Source organism: Rhodnius prolixus, unplaced genomic scaffold (assembly GCF_049639745.1).
Source record: "Rhodnius prolixus isolate KJV_2025 unplaced genomic scaffold, Rpr scaffold_3, whole genome shotgun sequence".
NCBI classification, from domain to species: Eukaryota; Metazoa; Arthropoda; class Insecta; order Hemiptera; family Reduviidae; genus Rhodnius; species Rhodnius prolixus.
In genome coordinates this window covers 32,899,199-32,921,527 of record NW_027411603.1, presented here as the reverse complement: position 1 = coordinate 32,921,527, position 22,329 = coordinate 32,899,199, and the positions used below count along the sequence as shown (strand labels likewise).

Sequence of the window (22,329 nt, the reverse complement as noted above, 5' to 3'; positions counted from 1 at the left end):
ATATAAATCAAAATTATAATTAACATACTAAATCATTTCATAGTCTAATCTCATCTTTCTTTCTTTTCTCCTTAAGGAAATAAGTTTGCACATAGCCCGTAAGTGAACCCATGAGAAAACAGGCCGTTTAACGCTGTAGCAGAACTTTATCTCCCTGTTTGACTCTAAAAATCATCTCAAAATAATTAAAAAGGAACTATTGTAATTGCAGTATCTTTGTTGCAGTCCTTTCAATGTTAGTACTAATAAATATAATGAAGCAGGTGAGACCATTTAATAAAACTTGTTTTTTTCTAAAATATATATTCACTTTTAATGTTTGAACAAATATATGTGTATGTCAAGTAAGGTTGTATTAATGTTGTACTATGTCCGATTGCAGCTGGATCTACGGCGTGAGTCACGCAGTGCGCTGCTTCATGATTTATTTCCTTCTAAACATATAAAAGTTCATTTACTTAAATGTAAATACAAGAAGCACATATTATACTCATTGAATTACATAATGAGAAGGCTTTATTAGAATAACTGAACAGGTCTAAATTCCTTAAATGATATCTATTTAATTTTACAGTTACAAATAAGAAGCTGAAAAATCTATCTATTTAGTTTGTAATACACACGATATAGTATTTAGCAAATGTGGGGCTCGTTTTGAACTGATTTATCTTATTTATTGTTTACAGCCAAAAGTTGGGTCTCACGAGCCGGCAGCATCTGCCCCACTAACATTTAGGAAGAAGTCGTAAAGTATGCTATAGTCAACTAAAATCTTGATGACTCGAAAAACAATGTGATCCTTTTAATTCACTTTCACTATTACACTATTGGAAAATGGTGCTCATAAGTTGCTTCACTTTTGAGCACCATTTTATTCTCGATTTCACACTTAAAAATTATTTAAACACTCGCAGATATATTCTATATTCTAAATGCTGCGATATGTTCAGTGCATGTGACTGTTCAGATGTTGGTTGAGATAAATCTAATTTATTATGTCGGTCAGTTCACTCAGTAGTTTCTTATCTTTAATATTCACTTGCTTTTTTCTTCCTTGGGTATAGTCTGCCCTAAAGGTATTGTAGTTCCCATATGTTAGGTTATGTTGCAGTTTCAAGATTTGTGAAGGAAAATGAAAGAAAGGCGCCGGATTCTCTCTTATAGTCTTACGGCAGTAAAGATGATATTTCTCTGTAAAAAGAGTTCAGAAAGGAGAAGCTGCAGGCCAATGTTCTGGACCAACCTTCCAGATGTGAGACGAAGCTGGACCAGGTACTGTCTTGCAACAGCAGATTCTGAGTAGGACTCGATTAAAGTCCAAAAAACCTCCTAAATGACTGTACTGTTATCGTTCAAGAATGATTTAGATGCTTGGGAAGTTAACAGGTACATTCTCTTCGAAGAACCTCTCCATATTATGAAGTTTCTTGGTTAACCTGGCTTCGAAGAAGAGCTTTATGGCTTACCTGGCATCAGTAACTACTCTATTTCCTGAAAGATGTAATTGTAGTTGTAGGTACTCAAACATTAGGAATTAAATAGGATAACCTACGGTTAAACAACGAATTTTTTTCTATCCTTCATAACACATTTTGTACTTAGCGGCTTAGCAGTTGATGCCATTCTTTGTAGATGTTTCCACCACTAAGTAAGAGCTCTGTGACAAGGGGTTCATTTTCCTCAGCTCATCTTTCGTTCTGCGAAGGAAATATAATAGTGTGCTAATCTTTTTAAGCCTCCAGAATAATAATTGTAGAGCGCTTTTTCCCTGCTTGTACATACTTCTTCAGTAGAATGTGTCACTCATGAGAGCCGTTTTAATTGCTCTACTGTCTCATAACAGTTCAGGTTCAGAGGGTGTTCACAGAGTTTCCTTTTTTAGCCAACCTTCGTTGATGTCGTTGACCATCATCCCCATTAGCTGTACACTTTTTTTTTTGTAGTTTGACAAGACTTTATGTCATTGGTTGACACTCTCTACTCTGTTGTAGTAAGTTTACAAAGTTTTTAGGACGGCCTGGATGTCATAGAAGAGGACAATTATTCGGCATTTTTCTTTAAGTTGTTGGACACCACACATAATGGCAAATCTTTTAGTCAGAAAGACTGACTGAGTTCTTCTTTTAAGACCTCGCTTTCCTCAGTCGTGGAAAGTTACTACAATGCTTAGTTGACTGCCTCACAGAGGATATTGCGGCTCGCCTTAGTAGGTTATCGCTCATCTGAATCAGAAACCTGACATTTTCGATAATTTTTTAATAACATTATCATTTTTTATTAACAGGTATTCACTTAAAAAAGAGATCTGATTTCAATTTAGGGAATCACTCACATATAAATTTTTTTTTATAAATCTAAAGAATGTTTCCGTGTTAGTAACATTAATCAGAAGATATTAATTACGTTCGAGTAAGCCAGCCATATTATCAAAGATTTTCTGTTGTTTTAGCAAAATTATTAAGTTTTCAATGTTACCTAATGACAAATAACAAAGTGAGTGTATTTACAAACTCAATCTTGTGATTAGAACGCTAAAACTAATTTTAGATTAAGGATGCTGCTTACTGATTTCTCAAGTGCTTCCCACGAAGTATTCTGTCTTATAATATGTATACTTCTGCAACAGTTGGTTAGCTCCATGTACATTTTCACAATTCAATAAAATTTGTTCATGAGACGGCTGGAATATTTTATCTTTCTACATTATATAAATCTAATCTGATTGGTAAATGTGCTGTATTTTATTATTATTTGAATAATTAAAAGATTGCAAGAATATTTAGCTATGACATCATCATTGGTTTTTAACTCTTTGAACTAAAAAGATTTACATTCTTGGTTCTAAAATGAAGGTTTATACGAAAGTACATTACAAGAAGTTAAGATGTAATTTAATTTTAAATGACCTCAGATGATGACTTGCTTAAAAAAAAAAAATACTGAAATATTTGGAGATGAGGAATGTAGAATGTAGTAGTTAAAAATCTTTATTAATTCAATATCTATGTGAGAACTGAAGTACGAGGGTCGTTTGAAAAGTCCGTGCAAAAATAAAAACTACTTAACTTTTTGGGGTAAACCTTTTTTATTTTTCAACATTGTCTCCTTTTAGGCTTATACACTTCGTCCAACGCTGCTCTAGTTTGTTGATCCCTTCCGAATAATAGGATTTGTCCAAGTCTGAAAAATAGCCATTCGTTTCTGCAATCACCTCCTCGTTTGAATAAAATCTTTTTCCCGCCAGCCATTTCTTCATATTGGGGAAGAAATAGTAGTCCGAGGGGGCCAAGTCTGGAGAATAGGGGGGATGTGAAACGAGTTGGAACCCTATTTCCATTAATTTTGCGACCACAACTGCTGAGGTGTGAGCTGGTGCGTTGTCGTGATGGAAAAGGACTTTTTTGTGGGCCAATCGTGGGCGTTTTTCTAGCAGCTCGGTTTTCAAACGGTCCAATAACGATGAATAATATGCACCTGTAATAGTTTTACCCTTTTCCAGATAGTCGATGAGGATTATTCCTTGCGAATCCCAAAAGACAGTCGCCATAATCTTTCCGGCCCAAGAAACGGTCTTCGCCTTTTTTGGCGCAGATTCCCCCTTGGTCTCAGGAGTGTAGTGATGTATCCATGTTTCATCCACAGTGACGAAACGACGCTTAAAGTCCTGCGGATTCTTCTGGAACAGCTGCAAACCGTCCTTGCAACACTTCACACGATTTCGTTTTTGGTCAAGCGTGAGCAATCGCGGCACCCATCTTGCGGATAGCTTTGTCATGTCCAAATGTTGATGCAAAATATTATGTACCCGTTCATTCGAGATGTCCACAGCACTAGCAATCTCACGCACCTTCACTCTTCTGTCATCCATCACCATATCATGGATTTTATCAATGATTTCTGGAGTAGTAACCTCAACAGGGCGTCCAGAACGTTCAGCGTCACTTGTGCGCCCATATGGCCACTCCGAAAATTTTGAAACCACTTATAAACTGTTCTAATCGAAGGTGCAGAGTCACCATAATGTTTATCAAGCTTCTCTTTAGTCTCCTGAGGCGTTTTGCCTTTCATAAAGTAGTGTTTAATCAACACACGAAATTCTTTTTCGTCCATTTTTTGAAAATCACTCGACTTCCTCGATTCAAACGAATACCAAACACATAGAAATAGACCGATCTGGCTGAAACTTGGTGTGTGCTCTTCCAAGAGATGCTACTAACTAAACATAACCTTGATACGCGCCAGTCGAAGAGACCTATATCTTACTAATCATATAAATATCATTTTGTCTTTTATTTAATTAATGAATAACTTGAATTGAATCTCAGAATCATTAATCACGGTATTGTACTGCAACATTATTTTTTGCAATAAAGCCAGCAGAAATCTCAAACCAGATAAGTATAAATACAAATTATATTAAAGAAAAAAAATGCACCAAAATTTGCCAGCACTTTTTATTAGCGACTATCTAGTCACCTTGTGCAAAGACAGATATTACTATAATGTTAATATATTCTGGCAACTCCGCTCTAAGAAAGAAAAATTTCCATTTTTTTGTTAAACAAATGAAAGAATTCCTTCTTTGCGTACTTTGTGAGAGACTACTGTCAGATTATATATGTAAATGGTAGAAAAGTAGAACCATCTACATGCAAGAAAACTAAACTCGCCAAATATTCTACTCTCTGCCACATTACTGGCACCTTTAAGACTGTTTTATGTATGCACAACTGGAAAATCAAGAATGCTGCAATAGGAGAAGAGAAGTAGAGGATGATGTGAGAAGAGATTCTTACCTTATTTCCTGCTAGTCGGATTAGAAGAGCTCAAATGTGAAAAAGAAATATTGTAAATAAATTTATGATGACAATTAAATTGTCTTCAATAATTTTAAATCTTTGCTATTACCATTAGCCAGCTAGAAAAAAAAGTAAACACTTTTGAATGCATTATTTAAAAATATTGTTTGTCTATTCTCAGAACTCATTCATAATTTTTTATTTTTTTAAACAATTTATTTATTTACGATGTTATTTATGCAGAGGAGAAGACACTTTCACTTAATACATTTATGATTTACAAGAAATAACCTTATTTCAATGATAACTCTGGATTCATAATTTGGATTTTTTAGATTAGTTCAGTTTAAGCTCATTTTAAAACTTTAATTTTATTAAAAAAGAACCAAAGTTTCTACAACGATCCAGATACATACTATTCTTCTTCATCTTCTCTTTTTGCAAAGCTCTTATTGTTTCTTCAAGATCCCCAAGAAATGTAAAACGGAGATGACGCTTACCAAAAGTGTTTTGGGAGCACTAACCACTACACGACTCAACCCATCTGATCTTTCAAAATTGTAAGAAACCCGATCTGTATTATTACTATCGCTTTTCTCCTCATTTCTTTGAATTCTCCAACTGCCACATCAAAAACAGTTTCACAAAATCTTCTCAGCAGATTTCTTTCCTAATGACCTGATAAACCTCTACTGCTTCTGGAAATCGAAGAAACATGGCTTCTCTCGAAAGTTATTCTTTTATTAATTTCTTCTAATATTTTGATTAAATAGCTAGAATCCTCAAATAGGTAATTCGAAGAGGCATATTTAATTGAAAACATGGCTTCAACGTCTCATATTTTGTCTACTTCTTCTCGAATTTTCGTAGTCTTCATCATTCCAGCGTTCGACTTGCAGCAGCCCTAATTTCAAGACGGTCATCTCAATGCTAAACCTGTAAGTTCTTATGACAAGAACTACATGTGCATATTCAAGGACTGGATTGAAAAAAACGAGTTAATACAACGGATCTTCTGCACTCAGCCTGTCAGTGATTGACAACACCCCGCTGCGCCTTAACCTTACTGAAGTTTCTGAGAGCGTCATTATGGGTAAACGTATTAATTCTCTTAATACTAAAAACCTTTACAGATCAGAAATGAACCTTTTGCAGAAATATATCTATTTACCTACCTAGAATCCTCTCGGAGAAGCTTTTCCTCCGAATAGTTATGAAAGAAGGGTTCTGATGGGTCCAGAGATCAGTTATCGCTGGCTACCGGCTCTGACTTCCACGCCCTAGAGTACCGGGTGAGATCTAGATCACATTTCAGAATACCTAGCAGGGCAGGACAACTATTTACCTAGCTTCTTACTTTAATTGTTGTTTATCATAAAGTAATAACTTCCCGTTTCCACTCATAGTTTTCTGATTATTCTTGGTACTTCTAGAATTACACGTTCGTTCTGGATGAAATAATAGATATTTTACAAGTAGCGCTTAGCATTTTAGTTTAGTTGCATTACAATAACACTCAAAAAAATGTATGTTGACAATGCGAGACCATGTTACTGCAATGATGGCAATTTTAATTTAACAGAACTTCAAATGTCTTTTCTTAATTAGATGATAACAGTCTCCAATCAATTTGATATTCAGGTGATAATTGGATGTGACTTCTTATACGACACATGTATTGTCATCAATGAACCCAAGAAGTATGGTCACTCTATTACAGTTTAAAGAATATGCTGGAGTCGTTGTGGCGAAGATTGCAGAAACCCATCCTTCCATTAACCTTCTTAGGCAGAGTTTTGGAGAGTGACATAGAAATCTTATTGTGTTATTAAATTATTTTCTTCTGCCATCCTCAAGGACACTCCCTACATAAATATTGTACTTAACCGTTAATTAAACAACCGGCAAGGAATGCTTGCATGAATTTTTTTTTTTCTGCGCATCAACAGCTGAGGTCATTAGCGCCCGGAGCTTTTTCCAGTGCACTGCCGGCCTCCGGACAGTGTACTCTCGTTACAGACAACACTGTCCATCACCGGACAGTGAGCTGTAAGAAGCTCCTAGGAAGAGAAAATCTAAGGGTCAGCTGCTGGATTCGAACCCGGGACCTCCGCGTGGGAGTCCAGTATGCTAACCTCATAGCTAATCCCTTCCCTTGCATGAATTTTAAGAACAGATATCATAAGTAATAATTTCATGAATGATTCAATAGAAAAAAATATAGCAACCGAGGACAGAAGAAATCTAAAGATAGCCAAAGAAGGACCAATTTCCATCGCCGATTTTATGCATGCAGTTTGTTATTGGGACAATGCTTTGTGTGTGAAGAGCGACGATGAAGCATCAAGTCAAAGCAGGCGGTAATTGTTACAAAAATTAACGTGATGACATTATATGGCCTACTTTATTCTATCATAATTACATTAACGTGAACTTTGCGTTAATAACGTTCTATAAGTACAATTACTACAAGTTAGAAATCATTATTCAGTTAGCTAAAGATACCAAATACTTAGCTGGTATAAATAAATATCGTCTTCTTTAGCTAAGGCCAAACATACGATCTGTACCGTCAGACACTTAAAGCGGATTCAAGAACTTTTTGAAAAATTCTTTTCCAGTCTAAGATATAGGCACATTTTAATGTTGTAATTCAATAGTCCTCCATTCATTAACATTCAATAATAACGTCAAGGCTGGAATAATTTCGTTGAAATTCTTCAAACAACCAACCTCTTTTAAATTTCACAAAATTCTCCTTACTTAGTATTTTTATTTACATTTCTTTTAAGTATCATTTTTTGTCTACTCTTTGACTTGTTAATCATACTCTTTGACGTTGATCGTAGAAGCGCCTGTAATAACCTTTGTTGTATTGACACAAAGGGAGGAAGCAAAGGTAACGTTCATGTGCAACTCTATATTACTCGTAGAGAGTACGCCTTAAACAACACATCTTTGGAAGCACACCATTTTTTTCTTGATGATCTTTCGATTAGACTAGTCTCTGTTGTCTATTCAGTTACTACGCAGCTTGCTCCCAAAAATTTGGTGGCCTATGGTCATTCCAATGTAAGTTACACCGAAAGAGTTATTTATCGTGATGAGGAGTTATCTGATTTGATTTACAGGACAGGGTAAACTGATTTTTATTTTAAATATACTTTAACTGCATTTATTCCTGTAACTGGGGTATTAAATACGTTATTGCATGTTTTATTTAATAATAATCTATGTTCAAGTTAGACTTGCAGGAACACCCCAGAGCCATTGAAAGTCAACACCAATTGTGTCGCTGAAATTTTGAATGTGGCCGAACATGCTTATATATTTTGGAAAGCATGCTGAGAGCGTCATTATGGGTAAACGTATTAATTCCCTTAATACTAAAAACCTTTACAGATCAGAAATGAACCTTTTACAAAAATATATTTATTTACCTACCTAGAATCCTCTCGGAGAAGCTTTTCCTCCGAATAGTTATGAAAGAAGGGTTCTGATGGGTCCAGAGATCAGTTATCCCTGGCTACCGGCTCTGACTTCCACGCCCTAGAGTACCGGGTGAGATCTAGATCACATTTCAGAATACCTAGCAGGGCAGGAAAACTACTCGTATTTACCTAGCTTCTTACTTTAATTGTTATTTATCATAAAGTAATAACTTCCCGTTTCCACTTATAGTTTTCTGATTATTCTTGGTACTTGAATCTGTTTCTTCAGAGGAAGAAATATCGCTAAAACTTCGAAGAAAATAAAGAGATGTCTTGCGGCCAACATAGGATGATACTTCTACAAAAGAAGCATCACTTATGGCAAACTTAAACGCAAAACTATTGCAAGTGCATTTGCAAATATACGTAACTTCCGCTGTTTTATACTAGTTGATTTTTCCTTTTATTCTACCAACCATTTTCCATTTTCCTCATTCTCCCTAACTCATGAAGAAAATGTTTCCTCGTGCTTTGAGAAGATAGGAACAAAGATGAGCGGTCCTAGTATAGACTTTGTGCTTTAGAATTCTACTAACAACGTTAAAAAAAAAAACTAAAAACGGTTGAGAGACTAGCGTGGGATTTCTCTGGGACTGAAGCTGATTGTATCAGAAATACGTGAGCACAATGTACGTATTTCAATCTCGCTTAATATTTTGCAGTTTTTATAAAACAAACGGTAATATTTAAAAATTGTATTAATATATTCTCTTTATTTGTTTAAATTTGTTTTAATTTTTTTAAAATGAATAACATTTTTTATGTATAGTTTATTTCTGTTCACTAATCTTTTATTCATAATTGACACTAACCAATGCCCTACGAGTTCATTCATTTTAATCTCATGCTCGGCACCATGAGAGCAAGTTTAACATTTTTAAATTGACAATAAGTAGGTATAAATTCTAAAATATAAAAATACAAGGAAGTTAAGAAAAAAGATTATTAAATTTTCTTTTAGTGTAAAAATATTAGAATAGTAATCGTAGAATGCAGGAAAATGTTTTCAGTGTAATATGTTTTTCTTCTAATTTTATTAAGAGTTTTTTTTCTTTTCATATTTTTCCGTTTGGTTTTTGAACCCAGGGGATTCAAAACGCAAAGAAATAAGAAGCTGCTCATAAAAAAAAAAATTAAATGACACTTTGTTCCGTAAATAATTTTAGTGGATTACTCAGCTAAAATGCTACTAAGATTAATCAGGAAGGCAGGAATAAACATGTTTAACAACTTGGAAAGGTCAAGTTTGAGTTAAAAATCTTGTACTGTCTTTAAAATACAATGAACTTGACACTGAAAATATTATTAGATTTCTATCGTTAATAATCTCTACTTACTTCTCACGATCCACGCGACTTAATAACCTAATAATTTATCGAATTAGGATTGTTTTCTAAAATAATTTATTTTTTCTTGTACTAAGCCGGTCCATTTTATTATCGTGCGCTCCAAAATATATTTGGCTAAAGTAGAATGGCTGACGTGATAATTTGCTGACTGACTTACCATCTATATTGCGGTTTTTTTTAGTCGAAGCAGATGTAAGGTTTTGGTGAGTATTACTGAAAAAAAGTGGTGACTGGTGATGATTCTAAAGCTGAGGCTTCTTTTGAGGAAGTCGCTTCTTTGGTACAGAAATGTAGGCCATTGCTAGAAATTCAAGCACTCTCATTTCATGTAAACTGCTCTTCAGTATATAGTGGTGCTGAACGTTGCCCTATTTATGAACTTTGGACGCTGTTTTAATTATTAATTGTATCTGTGAAGTTTTGCAAAACGAAAACTTAACAATTTCTTTCAAAATTAATAAAAATAAATAGCAAAGGCATGCGTTACTTTCATGTAGAATTCGCACTCTAAATAAGTAGTCACTTCACATTCAGATATCAGGTAACACCAGCTCAAACTACAATTTGAGAAAAAGTCAAGAGTTATTTATGCGGACAGACAAAATCTTCTTCTCAACAGGGTAATTTAAGATCTACCTTTAAAGTAAACGAATTTACAGTTTGTTACTTTTTAAAGCTTGTCTTACGTTAATAAATTAAGGCGTACTAATATGAGTTGATGAATTTTCTTGTAGAGAATGTTGGCATTCCTTAATCGTTTAATCAGGTTTGAAGCGGCATGGTTACGATGAGGGTAGTTTTTGCAACACTGGTGATGATGCGAAGAGCATAAGTTTTGTAAGACAAGACGCAAAAGACCAGATTTGAAAAAGTGATTAATTTAATTAGTTAACGTTATTTTAATGATTACCCGAGCTTCATTCTAAATGATGGTATAATTCAAAGTAAGAAATGGTGGTCAAGTTAATGATTTGGTTTGGTTCGATGATTGAACTGCTCGGCTCTTTCACCTATAAAACAAGTGACAGGTTTTACAAGTGAAGGTGTAATAACTAGACTGAACTCTGACCAATGGTTACAGCATTTCTTAAAGAGAAACATACTATAGTAAAGTTTACATCTGTAGAACTATAATTATATAATTAAATAACCTCCACGTGGTGCTAAAAAATTATAATGCTTAATCCAAAACTCTTTACAAAAAATATTCATTCAGAAAAAATTAAAATTCAAAATATTTTGTTGTGCCAGGAAAATAAGAAAAATGGAAAAGTGTGCAAAGCGAATGAAGGCGAAAACTCAGGACAAAGGCAGATGAACCTACTCTGTCTAGTCAGTACCCAAGATCGGGTTCCGTTATACAGATTCAATTATTATAGTACATGCTTATTCTGTCTTCAAATATTCTAGTTGCAACAGCTTTTGAGCACTGTTATTCAGTAACACATTCTACATTTCATTCTTAGGCCATGCAAGGTCATGCGTGCCGCTTTTTCTTTCGCAGCTTCAACGGACTGAAATCGTGTTCCTTTTAATGCAGATTTGACTTTGGGGAACATATAAAAGTCACATGGGGCCAGGTCAGGCGAATAAGGCGGATGGCCTAAAACTGGGATGTTGTACTTGGCTAGAAACGTCTTGACAGACAAAGCAGTGTGAGCCGGCGCGTTGTCTTGATGGAGAACCCATGGCATGTTCTTCCACAAATCGGGTCGTTTTTTCCTTGCTCTTTCACGGAGTTGAGCAAGCACCTCACGGTAGTAATGTGTTTTAATTATAATCGATATTTTCATCCATTTTGAAACGGGCGGTCATCATCTCCGACATCTTCTTGGCCATCTTGGAAACGCTTGAATCGCTCAAAAACTCGGAACGCTGCAATCGAAAGAGAAGACTTTACGCTGCACAGCTGTCGGTGTTAGGATTTGGTGCATGCATAGTTCTTCTGTAGCAGCATCAGTCTCGTTATTTAATAGCCACACCTCGTTCTATGTGAACCGTTGTCCTATTTACAGAATAATGCCTTGATGGAGAACCCATGGCATGTTCTTCCACAAATCGGGTCGTTTTTTCCTTACTCTTTCACGGAGTTGAGCAAGCACCTCACGGTAGTAATGTTGATTAATTATAATCGATATTTTCATCCGTTTTGGACGTGGAATGGCGACCCGGGCGGTCATCTTCTCCGACGTCTTCTCGGCCATCTTGGAAACGCTTGAACCACTCAAATACTTGCGCATGTAATTAACATTCATCGCCATAAACTTCTTTTAATAAAAGATAAGTTTCAGTAGCGATTTTACCCAGTTTCATGTGAAATTTCACGACAATTCGTTGCTCTACTGCATGTGTAGTATCATGTTTTCGGCAAAACAAAACTAATACCTCTTACACAACAGATTTCTCTACAAACACGTGAGACGCTGCAATCGAAAGAGAAGGCTTTACGCTGCACAGCTGTCGGTCGTTAGGATTTGGCGCATGCATTTCTTCTGTTCTTCTGTAGCAGCATCAGTCTCGTTATTTAATAGCCACACCTCGTACTGAGGGTTCCCTAAAGCAAGCCAAATTACCAAAGTCAAGATTAAATTTTGTAATTAAAAAAAATCTATGTTTACAAGATTGCAGCTAAAGTAGACACAACAGTCTAACAATGCACACAGATCTGTTATGGAGTCGTACTGATTTATGGATGAATTGTTCTGAGAACATTTGAAGTATACACTGATTGAAAAGCACGACTTGAAGAGGCGTACCTGACGTTTAGAATATTGTTCATATAATGTTCGAAACGTATCCTCTACTAACACAAATAATCAGATTAAACTATTTTTCCAATTTTATTAAACTGGGATCAGCAGGCTCGCTTACTCTCAAAGAGTGAATTTATTTAGTGAATATAGTGTACAATACTAATTTGGCTTTAATACTACTTAAAGAATTATAACACAATAACTAATAAACTAGTCCGTGCATTTTACTTGAAATTTGTTGCATAACTTTCTTTAATTGTTCCTAAAAAGAAGAAATTACAAAAAAAAAACATAATTATTGCATTTAATTTACTTAATTACTTTCTTAAAAAAATTTCTTAATTGGAAAGGAGAATTCAGAAAATTACAGTTAATAACGATAATAAAAACATAAATACCTTCGAATACAAGTGTTAATAAAAGGTTTGGCTGTAATTATATTTGCAGATGTTTTATAGCTAATATGAGAGAAAAATGGGTTATCTTACATTTTAGCAAAATGAGAGTTGGTCATCATAATAGACCTTGTCGATTAAACTGTTATAGTCTAGTAACTATTAGATTATTTTTTTTTTTTTTTTTAGCCAACAGAAGTCAGACAATATTTGACGAAATGGTTGGTGCGTCTTACTATTGCAATATCTTCTTTCCATTTTGCAATAATTACTGACAAATTGATCATTTTTGAAACAATGCAACTAACTGTTGTAATTTTAGTCATTAACTTGGGTTTATCTTTCGATAATAACATAAACTGCTGTTGGTTGTGTACATAATGTTTCAATTTATACGCTGTTCAGTTTAAATAGTTCTTGATGGAAATATTGGGCCACAGATTGGCTATATTTATGAAAAAGATCTAAATTGCCAGTTCTCTTTGGAACAAATGATTCTATCTTAGAATTTATTACCTAAATAAATGTTAGCATACCTGATAGCTGTTCCTTTCTGAGTGAGATTCAACCAAATTAAATCCTAGTTACTTTAAATATTTGCCCTTTAACAATTTTTAAGCGTTGATAACAGCAAAGTTTGATTAAAAATCGCACAAAAATGGTTCAATTTTGACTAAATTTAATTACATAAAGTCTTAGCCTGCTTCAAAGCTAGAGGGTTAACTAATTATTTACCAGAATTAACTGGATTGAAGATGGACAGAATGAATGATGGAGTATCAACATTACTATTTACTGTAAGGAAATAAAAATTATTGATAAAAAGTTTCGAGGAATGTAGGAATGAAGTTATCTAACAAATTTTCTAGGTTTTTTCATATTGCCACTCAGTCCTCTTCCATATTTCTTTTAGTAAGCTGCCTACATAACTGGTGGACGAACAATACAGCATTCAGCAGAGTCTAGGAAGTCTTAGGCCTTAGTTATTAACATTCATTAACGACATTCATTTGGACACTCTAATTAGTTTATCAATAACTTAATAGCAAATGAAGTCCAAGGACTCTATAAAAACTCATCTGCTGGAGGAACAAACTTTGAGTTCTAAAGACGTACGCTTCCTGAAAAGTTGCTGGATGCCTTCCTCAGATTAGGATCTTCAAACACTAAGCACTGATTAATTATTTCTGTTCTAACGTTGTGCTATTTCTTGGAAGGATACAAACGAATTTGCCTTTCGAAGTGAATGTAACACTTGACGATTACAGTAGAAATTCAATTCTCTATTTTCCCATACAGTTTTAAGCTAGGCAAAGATTTAGTATTTCATTGAATTAACAATTAATGTTTCAGAAATTGTGATCTACCACGCTGAGAAAGAAATATACCTTCTATTTATTGTCTACAGGTAATTATGTATTAGACTTTGTATGTAGGAATTTATCTGTGTATTCAATTTTATGATTGATACGATACATTTCCTTCTAAAGAATCTTATAACTGTTGATTACATTTTTCGTCACGTTCTGCTAAGGAAATATTCCCAATGCGGTCAGTTTTTAGAAGATTTGAAAGGGGGAAGATTACAAGTAGATGATGGTGCTAAATGTCAGAAGATTACCTGAAAGGTGAGTCCAGTACCAAGTTTAACTTCCTAAAATAGAAATGAAAGAGCACTTTGTTACATACTTCTCACTGTAGTTATTTATTGAGAACAATAAAAACAGATTCTTAGAACAGTTTAGAAATGTATACTCACTCACGGAGGTTTGGGTCGTTGATGATTGTATTTGCTGCAGAATCTGTATTTTTTTTAATGGTACAGATGTATATTGAGAGAAATATGTATAAATTTACCTGAAAATATGTAAATGTGCTATCATACGATATAACGTATAACGTAAATGTAGATTCTACGAACATTTACCTACTGAGTTATTGATCATATTCATTTTTATACCTACAGTTCGTGACAAAAATGCATGTTCTAAAATTGTGATTTTTGAAGACTGAACAATAAGAGCAGTTAATATGATTTTTGTTCAAATCTCGTCATTTCTGTTTCTATTATTTGTGTATGAAGTAGTCATACTTAAGTAATGTGAGTTCTTTTTCCATCTTTTTTGAAAAATGAGTTATATAATGTATTAATTAAAACAATTAATTCTGCTCTTAGCAAATAAAAATAAAATCAACGTTTATCTCAATAAAAGTAATATCTACGATATATACGAAAGAAATTGATAGACAAAATGCTCTTAGAAACTGACTACGTATGATCTTGGAGTATAATGACCGCAAATATGAATTTGGAACTCTAGAAGGAACAATGTAACAGAATTATACCCAAAATCAGTTTTCGATATAAAAGCAGAATGTTGTGCCTGTGAACCAAGTACCTTATTAGGGAAATCGCTGCTAAATCCTCGCTAACTTGTGGGCAAAGATTTAAGAAATTTAATTGAAAAAGGGAATGTACTTCTTAAATGTACAATTGCAGAGGTTGTATGCAATTTTTTCCTCAAATAAAATGTAAATGTAATATTTTGTTTTCTTAAATAAGGCTTGTTTAAATTAATTTTTTTTTTATCACTAACGTTTCAGACAGTTTCTACTATTTACCTAATAAGACCACAGATCTGTTCATTTACGGTTATATGAGTACACAATCCGCTATAAACTCACTTTTCCCAAGTTGCCCCACCATAAGTACTCACAACCAGTATGTTTATTGATTATTATTGACTCAATAAACTTACAATTTCTAGCCAAATTTGTAAACTTACAATTTTGCCGACACATGAGTACTTTTCCCAATTTTGCAAGTTTACTTACCACAGTTACTTGGTGCACTCGTTGACATAAACCAGAAATCAGATTCTTTACACAAAACGGTTAAACCAAATTCTGAATAATAATTCAGAATTCTACTAAAGTTAATTAGAATAGGCTCTGGAATATTTTTAAAATATCTCATGTGATCTGTTGCTTGACTTCGATCAAGACGACACTAATTGATAATTGTTTTTCAACCTTGATTTCTGGTTTGCTAGCGTTTCCGTCACTCATAAACTAGAAGATGGGGAGTACAGGTCGCGGATTTAAGGTTTAAGTACTCCTTGGGTTACTCTGTTTGACTGTGCCTCATTACAAGGTGAATTTAATTAAGGACAAAGTCATTACAATCCATAACAACCAAGTTTTCTTCCAAAATAAGAAGTTCAGGAACCGACATCCAAACTAAAATTCTTGACTCTACAATCTAGCAAAAAAAGTATAACCGATCTACTCGCTGATATGGGTATGTATTCAGTCTATCTATCGTACGTAGATGGTTGCAGTAAGCTCACTCTATTTTGGATGCCAGGATATGTGTGAGTAGAAGGATTAATTGGCTTAGGAAGGTTTTAGCAAAACCTTTCATGAGCTCGAATCCTTTCTGCTGTATGTACAGGACTGTAACGAAATCAGTCTTTAACTCCTCGGCTTGCAAGAATTTGAGACCTGGTGGTGTAACACAATCGAGTAAAGACCGGGAAATTAATTGAAGCACCTTTGTCAAAGTTAACGGCGGATTTGCTAGGCTGATTTGCAGAGAGCTGAGAGTCTTGGTGGGCATGATGAGCAGTCATCAGGAGACTCAGGAGATGGCCCGCAAACAAGAATTTGTTAATATGCTATTTGATTATAATAATAAGGGAAGAGACTAGGACAGTGATTAGCTGTTGACGTCCTTAAATAATTAAAGACTAATTGAAAAAGTACATTTTTTTTGTATTGCTTTTATTAGATTTCAATTGTCGCAAGTATAAATATTAATATCTAATTAAATATAATGTTCGACTTATTTACACTTCAATATCACATTGACAAAATCTAAAATATTAATAAGAAAATAATTTCACAAAATACACAGTCATGGCTTATCTTCTTCATCTTCAAGTTATACTTTTTGAAAATATGACCCGAACATGTTTCTTACAAACTAAAAAGCGTATGAAGTTGACGTTTTTCCGTTTTTTGAATTTAGTTAGCTTGTTCTACTACTTCCTATACTGGTATCCTGTAGCAGGACTGAAACTTGGAGTTGGTCTCCGCTGGAATCCAGATCCGGCACCGAAAGCGCCACCAGATGGTGCGCTGTAGGCACCACCACCACCTCCGAATCCACCAGCTCCACCGGCACCACCAGCACCTTGCAGTTGAAGGGATTTCAGGATTTCGGGCGGAATTGGTGGAGGAGTTGGCAGATGAGCGCCTTGCGCTTGGAATCCGTTCTCATCGGCCGTGTAGGTGATGGTGTAGGTTTGTCCATCAGGTCCTTTGTAGGAGTAACTTCCTTGGGCGGCCGTGCCTGGTCCCTCTGGGCCTGGAACTGACGATTGGCGACCACTCTCTTGTGCAGTTATACCATTGCCGGTCTCGTAGCTGAAACCAAATCACAGAGGTTTGAACAGGAATAATTTTAACTGGAATAGATTCTTTGAAATAATGAAGTTTCAAGGCTTCATTCCTAAACAAGTTAGATCACTTTATAACTTTGGTTTATAATTAAGGCAACTGGGATTTTAGTTAATAGATTGACTGTGCCATCATAAGCCGAAATAAGCTCGGGCGAACGGTTGGCACAGTCAGATTATCTTCATCAACACAGCCAGTTGATCACAATTATTTATTGAAGACCGAAGCTTCGGGATAATTAACGGAAGTGGGGATTACTTTGAAAATGACGCTTCAGATTGCACTTCGACCACACAGTACTCACTGGCAGAACAGTTTTTGATGGTGGAAATTGCTGACACTAGTTCTAACAACTTCCTTCAAGTTTTAGGAGTAAAAAACCGCCATATAAGAAACTAGAGAACGAAATAAGATGGCAGTAGGAAGTAAAGGCAGTCTGGATAGTGCCTAGATACTTTCGTCAACTGGCTGGAACTACACGCTAGCATTATTGCTCTGAGATCTTTTAATCCAATTGTAAACAGTGGTGATCTAGAACAGAATAGTCCGCAAATTAAGCTGCACATTGCTACTATTGTCAGAAACAATAAGAAGGCTCTTGGAAGTGGACGACGTCGTAATAGTCCGGATCTACCAAAGAGCTTTAACTTGGTATGGTCACATACAGAGAATGGGAGACCACGGATTTAAGGTGGCAACCACCCTTTAATAGAACTAGAAGCAAACCGAGGCGGGACTGGCAGCAGTGCATCCAGGAGGTTATGGGCCGGCAGGGGACTGCGGGACAGTGATTGCCAGGATAGAGTGGTTTGGAGAGATAAGATTCGTGCAGGCAACCTTCGGGAGACGCCTGAGTAAAGTATTGCTACTATCTGTATCTGGATTTATGAGATTAGAATAGAAAAGGAAACAATATAATAACGTTAAGTTCATTGGATAGAGTATCGGATAGCCTTGCGGAGATCTTTTATTCGAATTTAGCTGCCAGGTCTTCTAAGAGCAGCTCATCATCACTGGTGAAGAACAGTGTTTCAGAGAAATTACTGTCAAGAAGCTTGCAGTGAACTGAAACAGGCTTCGGGTACCAATGAACTAACATTTTGTTGCGCTGAATAATAAATAATTGGTTATACAACTTCTACGACTATTACGTTCCAAATAAAATTTGTCAAATTTTAAAAATTTGTTTGTGAGCTTACATGTTTATGTCACAAGTTTTAGGAAGTTCATAGAAGTTACGTCTTTAGCATCAGTCTAGAATTAGCAGGTAGATTTTTTTTAAGTATTTCTCTAACTCAATCATATGGAATCGTTAAAAGATAGCTGAATTTGTAGGTCAGGTGGCAAACTTCACTTTTTCGTAGTTGCTCAGAAAAAGTAAATTATTTGATTCCTAATATACCTGCACAAAATATCCTTAACAACGGAAATAGACGAGACTATTATGGCCAAACTGAGATGGAGTGGGACTACCTGCTATTTCAGTCTCACCCATATTCAGTAGAAACCTATTAATTTGGTATATTTTTTGCTATTGGCGCTTTTGTAATTCCTAAAACGTAGACACCCAAAAACATTTGCTTAGCAGTTCTGTTTAAGGTGAAAATTTTGCAAAAGGTATTGACACTGATTCAACAACAGCCAAAGTATCAATATATAATTTAGAAGCTCGCAATAAATAATAATAATAATCCAAGAAAATAGGATCATCATAAACATGAAATGAAAGTAATCTTTTACAGAATTCCTCAACATTCTCAACTGGTTCCTATAAAATACCAAATGCAAAATACTAGGATTAGCTATCAATTTCAATATTACAACTGTCTCTGGGTAAATTTGTTTTGTGATGATTCTGCGGAAAAGCTGTTAGACAGAATGATTACTCTTTTTAATATATACAATAAAGAATTTGTTCAGCGTTGCACAGCAGATTTTAAATGCACTTTTCAAATATGAGGAGTATTACCTGTAAGAATAAGTACCATCACCCTGGTTTGGATTGTTTTCATAGGAAATAATGGGAATAACAGGCCCAGCAGGAGCACCTCCACCGGTGTATCTACCAGCACCGCCTCCTCCACCAGTCGGAAATCGTGCACCACCTCCACCGCCACCGCCAAATGGTGCACTGACAAATCCGGCACCAGATCCAGAACTTCCTCTTGCAGGCAGATAAGTGTTGTCCAATCTGGCTGCCATGGAATATGAAGCCACCACAGCTACAGTTACTAACTAGAGAACAAACAATGTCTGTAAGTATAGAACATTCTTCTAATTATTTGATGCATAAAAACAAATGCAATGAAGGAGAAAGAGATGAATTGCTGGTTGTAAATCTATTGAGGTAAATTTAAACGTTATGCAACTATCTATATCTTAATCTCAAAAAAAATAAAGTGAAACTTGTAGAATCGAATACTTCGATTCGCTAATAATTGCAAAGATTTTTGTTTTAATTGAACATTCCAAATAAGTGCATTCAGTATGCAGTTACTGTGCATGTCTCCCTATTTCACCAGAAGAATGACTATCAAAATGAATCTTTATGAATACTTTGAAATAATTATATATTTCACGAAGTAATCTCATTGCAGCATAACTTCATGTTTTACCTCATAAATTGACTTTAAGGGGAATTTCTAAAACACTTTAAATTTCATTAACACTAATTAGTTATTAGAATAATTAGAATTAGAAAAATTAGAATAAATTTTCCGGAAATAAGTTTTACTGCGTTGAACTATCGTTGGAAAACGAAAATGCATATTTTAATCTGTGTGATATCAAAATATAGGACTGTTAACAACCTATTAACTTATTTGCCAAGTCAATCAAATTTAGCTTTAGTTTTTGCATGCAAATGGCAATCTGAAATTAAAACATTGCTGTCATAGATTAATAAAACTAATTCCATTCAACATATTTGTTTACAATGAATTTTAATATAGAATGCAAACAGCATAAAAAGTGAGTGCAGTTTTTCTGCAAGTATCGAGTGTTTCTCATTGCAGTTTACCTGACTAGTTATTCATTCTATACTGCAAACTGTGTGCATTATTACTCTCTATTGATTCTTTATCTTTTCGAATTCTAGAATTTTTTGCAGGGGATGTTTCATAATGATTAAATAAAGTAATAAAAATAATGAACTCTAAACACGATACAAACACTTCAGAAATTACGATTTTAACATAGTACGAAAAGTATTTTAACCCTCCATCGAGTGCATTTAATCTGCGAGATGAAGAGGACATTTTCTTATTGATAGCAACTCAGTTATCTCTTTGAATGAGCCATGGCCCTCAGTAGCTTCCTCTTTTACCGTCTTCTCACCGTCGGTTGTGTTACATGGTCTTACTTAGCGTCCGCGTAATCTGTTGCGCCCGATGGGTAGAAAATTTTTTCAGGTTTTCTCATCAAAAACTGTTACAAAGTAAGTACTGTCATTTATGAGACAGTTTCCCATCCATTGATTATTTCTACAATGAGTGTTTTCTGAAGAATAACATTGAATAGAAAGAAGAGAAGGAGATTCAGACTCTGAACAAGAAGCTTTGTTTTTTTAGACGAACATGATGCGGATGAATTAGAGTGGATATGTACAGTACAGGACAAAGTAACCAAATTGTCGGTTAAGTAAACCTACTTCTAGAGTTAGACGAGGAAACCACAATATTTTATTGTGTTTGCCAGGTGTAGTTGGTAACAATAGGAATGTACAGAGTGTACAGAAACGTTTGGAGATGGCTCATGGTCATTTTTCGCTCTTCTGAACAAAGCGGACACCAATACGTACAGAATTACTTGGATAATGATGCTAATAAAGTATCGCATATTTCCAAAATATGTGCACCTCCAAATTTGGGATTTCTGTGATTTTTCTATTCACGTTAATGTTTTATTCTACTTTTTAAAGTAAAATTGAAATTAACTGACATTTTTCATATGTTTTCAATACATTTTTGATGAAATTAACAGCTATTGGGTCATTAATCTCACAGATTAGTTGCGCCCTATGGTGTTACAAACCTATTGCGCCCGATGAAGGGTTAATCAATAAAAATAATCAAAATAAAGATGGAATCCAAAAGTAAATTGTTACAGGTTAAGAGAATATAATTAATCAGATTTTTGCAATGACTAAAAGTATATTTATATTGAGCATTTGAGGCTTAAAAAATTAATTTAAAATTTCTAATTACGTAAACAACTCATCAATATAATTAATTAATACAAAGTTAATCAACTTACAATTGACTGCATGCTGAGTTTAAGTTGGTATGTCTCCATTAAAGTCTGTTAGACTATTTATACCACTTACCACCCTAGTCTTTATATATATTTATGATAGGAAGAGGGAGTAAAAAAAAGAGGAATGCCTTCTTCAATCTTCACCGACTGGAGACGCTCCAGATCAGCTGAAGTTATGAAGAGGGGGCAACAGCGGGCTACACATATCTGGAAGGGGTTGTTGACTGGCTGCACTTGTCTAATTGCAAACGTAGAAATTAATTTATGTGCCGTTTAATTAAGGGGTAAAGAAATGCTTCAATAAATATTTAATTTAACGTCTGTTTATATTACATGTAAATAATTTACAGCACAAAAATTGAAATTTTCCTCAACATTTTAATGAATATTTACTTTTATAACCTTGTACTACTAATATATCAAACTATGATATCAATTTATATAAACTAATAGCTATAGAAATGAATGGCAATATGCTGTCATCTCTAGAGAATTTCAGTTTTTGTTTATTTAAGGCTTTTCTACAGATCATCCATTCCATTTGCCCCAATCACCTTATTTGCAAGGTATTCACCATTAAAATGAGGGCAAATAGGTTTGAGACTTAGTATTGGACCGCAAAATAGCCTGGAATTTTGCTTCCTTTGAGCTTGCCTGCCGAGGCATCAGATTAGTTTCAAATAAATACAATAAAGAATTTAGTCTTTCCTATTCCTTCGCTAGAACAACACACAAATTAATTTTCCATGCTAATTATTTCGAATGATTCCTTCTGCAACTGCAATTATCAATTTCCCAATTTTCTTTTAATGAATAATTGGGATATA

The 22,329-nt window shown here is 34.7% G+C and overlaps 1 protein-coding gene across 1 annotated transcript; it reads right to left on the bottom strand.

Annotated features, from left to right (window-relative positions):
• Positions 1-16,564: 16,564 nt before the first annotated feature.
• LOC141452390 (uncharacterized) lies at positions 16,565-21,559 on the bottom strand. Its single transcript, XM_074124478.1, has 3 exons — positions 21,503-21,559; positions 19,218-19,483; positions 16,565-17,215 (listed from the first exon to the last, which is right to left on the bottom strand). Exons 1-3 carry the CDS (start codon positions 21,539-21,541, stop codon positions 16,831-16,833), a joined length of 690 nt encoding a protein of 229 aa, XP_073980579.1. The 5' UTR covers positions 21,542-21,559; the 3' UTR covers positions 16,565-16,830.
• Positions 21,560-22,329: the final 770 nt, after the last annotated feature.

What these genes read in the sequence shown, in the direction of transcription:
- LOC141452390 (XM_074124478.1), bottom strand. Translation starts at nt 21,541, where the DNA reads ATGGAGACATACCAACTTAAACTCAGCATGCAGTCAATT. An exon ending in AACTCAGCATGCAGTCAATT is followed by an intron (nt 19,484 to 21,502) that starts GTAAGTTGATTA and finishes TTTGTTCTCTAG; the next exon opens with TTAGTAACTGTAGCTGTGGT. An exon ending in GATGGTACTTATTCTTACAG is followed by an intron (nt 17,216 to 19,217) that starts GTAATACTCCTC and finishes ATTTGGTTTCAG; the next exon opens with CTACGAGACCGGCAATGGTA.